This window comes from Atta colombica, unplaced genomic scaffold (assembly GCF_001594045.1).
Source record: "Atta colombica isolate Treedump-2 unplaced genomic scaffold, Acol1.0 scaffold105, whole genome shotgun sequence".
NCBI classification, from domain to species: Eukaryota; Metazoa; Arthropoda; class Insecta; order Hymenoptera; family Formicidae; genus Atta; species Atta colombica.
This window is the reverse complement of record NW_017259190.1, coordinates 4,443,755-4,451,935: the sequence shown is the minus strand read 5'-3', so window position 1 is coordinate 4,451,935 and position 8,181 is coordinate 4,443,755. Positions and strand designations below refer to the sequence as shown.

Genomic DNA, 8,181 nt, shown 5'->3' with positions numbered 1-8,181 from the left:
GAATAATTAAGAATTACAATTTTTCAATTTATAAAATGTAAAATAGAGTCATACAAAGGTATTTGAGATGGATCTTGAATCTATACGAAATCATAGACTTATGATATCATAATTTCTTGATTCTATATCTTGATGAATTTTATTTCTTGTAAACGGATAGATTTCTAATAGAAATTGCGAATCAATCTAACAATTTCTCGGATCTAATTATCCGCAATCCCCACACAGCGGACGCGTCATCATTTGTCCCAGGAAGATCGACTTCCGGTAACTCCGTCATTGAAGCAATTCCAATTATAGATCTCCGTTTATGTTTACATGTTTTACACATTTCGTATGCGCGACACGCAATGTACGTGAGTTTCTCGGATGTGTCACGTGCCTGTCCCGGAAAATTAATCGCGGAAAAATTCGCGCGAAATTTTTTTTTTTACTTTTTCTCATCAACTTTATAAAGGAACACTTTCTTTTCCGTGAATTCGTAAATTTATGATTTTGTAATTAAACCTATAAATTTAAAATCAGATAGATTAAATTTGAAAATTGAATTTATAATAATATCCTAATTCTTGCTTCCTTAACTCTTATTTAATGTAACCTTCATATTCATTTCTTAGTTCATGGTAATAAGTCCTCATTTGTCAATGTTCTACAATTTTGAGTTTTATGGTATATCTTAAAATCTGCGACTGAGTGCACTATGCTTACAGTGAGTAAGATTGATGGCAACCGACCGATAAATAATGCATGACTTCTATTCGCACGTGGCGTTGTAAAGTTGTACTTGCAAGATGACTGGCTGTCCTCCTTGGAAGAAAAGAGAACATACTCGCGCAGTATGGTAAAAAATCTCTTTGCACCTTCTTTCACGAGAATAAAAAAGAAATGTAACTCCGATAGTGAAGATCCAAGTGTTGGCAACATTTACGAGGATGGATGCTTTTAAGATCTAATAAATTCTGAATCAGAAATTGCACGAAAGGATCCGCAAAACTGTATTATCAAAGATGTGAATTTTATTAGAATTTTTATAAACAATAAGATTGAAAAGACCGTTTATGTTAAATACTTTAAATACGAAGCGTCACTACGGTCTGAATGTTAAGATGTTGAACTATTTTATACATATTCATTTAAATAAATTAATTTCAGAAATTATAATTGCGTGCCGATATAGTTGTCGGACTTTTAAGCAATTAATCTGAAATATTAATAATCCCCCCAAATTTCCCAAATTTAATTTGAAAAAACTGTAATAAACTTATTGGGAAACTTATATTGGGAAAAATATTGCCTCGGCCGAGAGTCGAGTAGATCTCTTGCATTCCGTGCGAGCATCCTTAAGCCTTTAGACTGCCAAAATATTTTTCGCAATAAGTTTATTACAGTTTTTTAAGATTAAATTTGGAAAATTTGGGGGATTATTAATATTTCAGATTGATTGCGTTGAAAATCCGACAACCATATCGGCAATTATAATTTCTGAAATTAATTCATTTAAATGAATATATATATATAATAGTTCAACATCTTAACATTCAGATCGTAGTGGCGCTTCGTATTTAAAGAATTTTTATAACATCAAAGATATGATTGTTCTGGAATCAATTCTGGTATCAATTCTACAGTATTCTATAGCAGAATATATAAGATTTTTTTGTGTCAAGGATCTATGAAATTGATTACAAGAACCTAGATATTCACAATCAAGAATCAACGACAACTTGGGGACCAAGGTTCCACGTATGCATGTGACTGAACACAAACGAATCCTTTCTCACGCGTAAGCGCTCATGACAAAATCATAGTTCATCCTTGGAGATAATGGCACGCAGAAATAGGCGTTATGTAACACGACGTGTATGTTTGCAGTGATAAATCGTTTTCTTTTCTTGTGGGCAATCTTACTGAGCTCGTTTCGGAGAGTGACTTGAGTGAATGGTTTTATCGACCAAAAACAAATATTAGAAATTAGGATTTAATATAGCTATAAAAAAAGAACCTAAAAATTACTTACTTTATTTAATCAAATTTAAATGACATGAAAACAATTTGTGTAAAAAATATTTTAAAATATCCAAAACAATCGAAATAATATTCTTTATTTTATTTTATTTTTAATATTAAAAATTAAAACAACAAAAGCTTATATAAAAACATTAAAAAGCTTATTCATCGATTGTCTGCGGCAACTACAAGCAACTAAAGTTTAAACTGTCGCGTGATAATGCATGTGTCAGCACTTATATCTCGTGACATATTGCGGCTATGACCGATAATAAAAATTAGAGTGAAATAATAAAATAGTCTCTCTTCTCTTTTTTTTGGATTCTTTTTTTTTTCAAAAACTTCTATTGTATTTTTATTAAAATATTAAGATTAAAAAATATTCTTTCTTACATTATATTTATTTGTAATATTCCAAGAATTAAGGATCTCTTCGTGATGATCATCATCATCAGGATCGATGAACTGTATTATGATCAATGATCTAGAAAAGCTATGAAATCTGCGAATGCTGTAACGCTAAGTGAACATTATTACCAAAAACAAATTTTCTAACAGAGTTTTATCTCTATTACAGTTCTGGCCACTTTGTTGGCTCTTACTCACGAAGCGCCTCAGAATCCCAAACATCAAAATTACGAGGAGCATCCTCGCGAGGCTTATTTCAACGGTTCGGCGTTCTTGAAATTGAGTTCCTTCGTATCGGTGCACCGTCACAGTGGTCTCAGCTTCCGCACGTGCGAACCTGGTCGACTATTTCTACAGAAGTACAATGACAATTCGATCAGTCTCGAAGTGACACCCGAGGGACTGCTCTTTGTGGCTGTCGTTGATCAGCAGAGATATCGAGCCAGGCTAAACGCCAGACTACTCAACAACGTCTGGCACAGCGTTAACTTGTTTTTTAGACTCGGCAATCTCACCCTAAATGCCGCCGGTCACACTCAGGTAAATATTGATTAAATATTAATATATAATTAAAGAATATAGAATTAAATTTTTTACATTTATATGTATATGTATATACTAATATATCAAAAATACAATAATATTCTATTTTATTTATTTCAAGTCATTTAAAAAAAAAATAAAATAGATTTTATTAAATTTTTGTTGGATACAAACGAAAAATCAGATTATATGTATAAAGAGTAGTAGCTATTAAATATAAATTTAATAGATACAGTGTGACAATAATTAGTTTGAGATTTTTTTTAAGAATTTTTTAATTAAGACATTGAAATATTTGTTTCCTACGTTATATATTTATAATATTCAAAGAATTAAAGATCTATATTCGTGATAATCACTATTACAGATTGTTATTGAAAAAATTGATTACTTCAGATTTATTAATATAAATAATCAACTTAATAAATTTTAAATATTTATGAAATAAGATCGAGATGTGCTAAGTCAATCTTAAAAACATAGAATATAAATATATAAGAAACGTTTTTTTTTTTTAGATGGTTGCGAATGCGACTTACAATTCCGCCATTCTAACGCTTCCTGACTATGATGTGAACAATTCGCTCATAGTCGGCGAAGGATTCAGAGGTTGTATCTTGCAAGGGCCTGGGATTCTTTTCAACAACAGCATTAATAGTGGAGCCGTTTTTGGACCCTGCCTGTTGGATATCAAAGGATGTAAGAAAATCCATAACTTTTTTTTACTAAAATAATATTTTTCTCTAAGTTATCGTAGAGTATTCTTGCACTGATAAGCGTTGAATTATCATATATGGGAGATCGTTAGTGTAGTTGCTATTATATATCTACTAGTAAGTAATAGTAGAACACTCTTAAGCCAGAATTACAATTAGTTAAGTCATCGAGCGATAATATTGCAACAGTAGATCAATACCTCATTGTAAACAGAATGTTCTTAGGTATAACAATTAGACAAGCTATTAAGCAATTATCGAGTGATAACCGCAGATTAGATATCACTATATCAATGTGAAAAATCTAGAGAAAAGCGAATAAATTAAAAAAATATATAATTTTTTAAAATAATTTTAATTTTAATTACTCTTTTTATTTTATCATGCCTAATACCTTTTTTTATTTGACTTATCTTATTTTTTATATTTTACAATACATAATATTATTAATTATTTATAAGTATTAAATGCGGCGTATACCTTTAGTTTCGTCTCGGAATTGAAACAGGAAAGATTTTGCACAACTAATTTTTTTCTTTTTCTTTGGGAATGATTTATCGTGATATTTATTCTATATAAATCTTTTACATTATTTTTATACAAAAGTAGATTACAACAGGAAAGAAGAAGAAGAAGAAGAAATGCAAGAGAAAAAGAAAAGCGTTTTAAATAATAAGTACCGTTGCACGTGTTTCTTCTGAGTAAAGTGCACCTATTGCATGCGAGTTTTGTGAAAAATAAAAAATTTTCAGGTGGAACGAGCGGCCTCGGCACAGGGGTCACTTCCGCCACAATGGCCACTATGGATTTCTGTCACCATGAGCCATGCATGATGCATGGTAAATGCGTGTCGCGACAGGATCGCTACGAGTGCCACTGTTACGCCCGATATTCCGGCAACAACTGCCAAATTGACAATGGTAGACCTCGTCGATACCTTGAATATGCGGCGTTTACAGCGTATGTGGGGCGAGCGGATTCATACCCGACGCGCGCGTTAAACGGCAATGTTACGTCATGTAATTATACGTCGAGACGAAAAGATATCGTCCTGCCTATATATTTATTCCTAGTTTCACGAAAACATTTCATGAAAATAATGCAAAATCAAATTAAGATATTAATGAAAAACTTTATATTCACGGAATGTTGAAGCATGAATTAAGTATTACAATATGTGTGAATAAAGATGGTTCTTTTTTTAAATACAATTTAATAAAATTATGTTTTTCGAACTCTGTATAACTGTCGTACCGCAAAATAATTATATGTCTATAAATTGAAGAATTCAGTTAAAGAAATAATTTGTATATATATTTTTCCTATATTTAAACATTTAATAACACATTTTTCCTCGTAAGAGATTAGAATCTAATTACATTGCTGCGATAAATAAGGTATGAACTCTGCATCGTCTTTCCCCACTATGTAATTCGTTCATGATGTACATCGTAAATGTAGATTTGTTTTGCTTTGAAGCAATATATAGAAATTTATAGAAATGCTTTTTGCCTAACATTCAAACATTTGCTTCAAAATCATGCTCGCTCAATTATTTTAGATACGTGTTGCTTTGCCTTTTTTTTCTTTGAACATTATTATTATTTACTAGAAAAATTGCTTCGAAGTTAAGCAAAATAAGTTGCTTTGCGTAAAATTGCTCAAACATGCGAATATTATCGTATTTGTAAAAGGCTAAATGTCGATAATTAATTACATTTCACTCAAACCAAATATGGCAACTGATATATGTTTCTAATATATTTTATTTTTTCTTCTGTCTACATTTAATTTTGTCAATAATTATTTATTCATAATTTTTAAATTTATAATAACGGAATTACAATTTATAATTATATTTATTGTTATGTAGATATAATTATAAAAAAATGAGAAATATAATTTAAAAAGAGACTTTTACATCTGCATGCGATGAATCATGCTATTGCAATTAATATCGCTCCATTTTATCTTTCGCCGACTTCGTATCTAAAAAAAAATATCTTTGATAAGAAAGCGAATTTATTTCTCAGGTTCACCTTGTCAGAACACACCTTGCCGCAACGGTGGCACCTGTAGCGAAGATGTACGCGGTGACTTCAGTTGTAGCTGTAAGCCCGGTTTTACTGGCAACTTTTGCGAATCTCAATTGGGAGTACGATTATGCGAGCAGAATCCATGTAGAAACGACGGTATTTGCATGGCGCTAACAGACAGCGAGTACAAGTGCCAGTGTCAGCCTGGTTGGACTGGAAAGAAGTGTGAAATTAATATCAATGAATGCGCTTCGAATCCGTGCAAAAACGGTGGCATCTGCATCGACGGAATCAATAATTATACGTGCAGATGTGATAGAACTGGGTGAGTCTTTTTTAAGTATAGCTAAAATTAGACTTTAAACAAAATTGCAATTTATATGTAATATGTAACATATACATCATGTCTTGACATTTGTTCAACTTGCTATTTTATTCCATTAATTTTCACGAAAATAATGCTGCACAAATTCTTCTATTTCTAATACATTTCATTTCTTTTCTCTTCAGCTATGAGGGTCTCAACTGTGATGTAGACATCGACGAATGTGAGGCAAATCCATGCTTGAATAACGGCATATGTTATGATTATTATGGTGCCTATATCTGCCACTGTCCGACAGGCTTTGAGGGTCAGAATTGCGAGCTTAATCTGAACGAGTGCTTGACCGAACCCTGTGCTAATGGCGGTAAGTGCGTCGACGACGTGGGCACTTACCACTGTGAGTGCCTCCCAGGATTCACCGGTCGTCATTGCGAACTGAGAGGTCTCTGCGAGAACGCAGCCTGTCCGCCTAACAGCATCTGCGTGGAGGATGCTCATGGACCTCAGTGTGTCTGCAATCCCGGTTTTATGGGTAATCCGCCTAATTGCACTGTCAACTACTGCGCTAGCAATCCTTGCGCCAACGGTGGCACTTGTACTAGCGGCAAAGATGGTTTCAATTGCACCTGCTTACCTGAATGGAGAGGTAAAAATTAATCACGATTAAGTTTTAATAACATTTGCTTACCCCGACATTGTAAAATTATCCTAATATTGACATTTTTACGTAAATGGAAAATCATTTATTTTATACCAACTTACAAAATATTCTCTTTCTTTATTAATCATTTTTATAGTTTCTATAATTATTTTAATTATAATTGTCTTTTTTATACATTTTTATTTCTTCAAAAACTTTAATTTCTATTTGTAATTTATCGTAAATATACAAAAAATATCAAAGAATAATTAAAGTTGAGCCCTTGAGATAAAAATTAAATAATAAATAAAAACACGGGCAATTAAGAGCCTAAATTCGCAGTAATTGGAGCGATTATATCAACATGTATTTCTCAGTATATATGTATATATGTATATATTTATAATAGTACTGAGAAATATATGTTGATATAATCGCTCCAATTACTGCGAATTTAGGCTCTTAATTGCCCGTGTTTTCATTTATTGTTTAATTTGAAAAAATATTTTTAGTTATTTTTAATTTTAATTTTTTGTAATATCGGTTTTTCAACACGCTTAGAATTTTCTTAAGAAAAAAATTATAAATGTTTTTGCAGGAAAGAATTGCCAGATCGATATAGACGAATGTCTATCACAACCATGCCAGAATGGTGGTATCTGTATCGACCGTGTTAATGGATATATCTGCAACTGCACTAGAGATTTCATGGGTGATAATTGCGAACGGGAATATGATGCATGCGTCATAAATCCTTGTCAAAACAATGGTACCTGTATGCTGATGCCAAGATCAAAGAGAGAATTCGTTTGTGAATGTCCACACGGCTTTGAGGGCAAGGTATCGTAATTTTGATTTATAAGATATACATATTTTATAGATATACATATTTATAGATATACATATTATAGATATACATATTTTATATTTTATATTATATTTTATTGAAAAATTTTGATAATGCGAAAATGTAAAGTAAATTTAATTAAATTTACGACATGATTCAAGGTATGCGACGTGAATATCGATGATTGTATAGACGTGATGTGTCCAGATGACAAGATTTGCGTTGATGGTATCGCTAATTACGAATGCAAATGCCGCGAAGGCTACAGAGATCCCAATTGCACACTGATCGTGGATCATTGTGCAACGAAGCCGTGCAACAATAACAGCACGTGCATCGATCTCGGTGATCACGGTTTTGAATGTAAATGTATCGAAGGCTTTCAAGGCAAGTATGATCAAACAATTTTAAACAATTAGATGATTCACGAAATCAAAGAGTTTAATAACTCTCTAAATTAGCTTTTAAATGAATGAAGCATAACAGCGATTTCATAACGATGTAAATAAAGGATTTCATTAACTTTACATACACATACGCACATTGTACCAATTTTTCCTTGCATCTAGCGTTATTATTATTTTTTTGTTTTCATCAAAAAAAAGACTACGTAAGAAAATATAGATATAAAACGATCTCCGAATGATTGCGAAAAAATT

General features: G+C 31.9%; 1 protein-coding gene across 1 annotated transcript in view; it reads left to right on the top strand.

Moving 5' to 3' along the window:
• Nucleotides 1-8,181, top strand: part of LOC108691278 (protein crumbs) — a 30,156-nt gene that overhangs the window by 13,964 nt on the left and 8,011 nt on the right. The window contains exons 2-8 of the mRNA XM_018198951.1: nt 2,585-2,955; nt 3,477-3,657; nt 4,427-4,594; nt 5,708-6,035; nt 6,221-6,681; nt 7,274-7,515; nt 7,684-7,909. Of these exons, the coding sequence (XP_018054440.1) occupies nt 2,585-2,955; nt 3,477-3,657; nt 4,427-4,594; nt 5,708-6,035; nt 6,221-6,681; nt 7,274-7,515; nt 7,684-7,909 (1,977 nt within the window). The remainder of the gene's footprint in view (nt 1-2,584; nt 2,956-3,476; nt 3,658-4,426; nt 4,595-5,707; nt 6,036-6,220; nt 6,682-7,273; nt 7,516-7,683; nt 7,910-8,181) is intronic.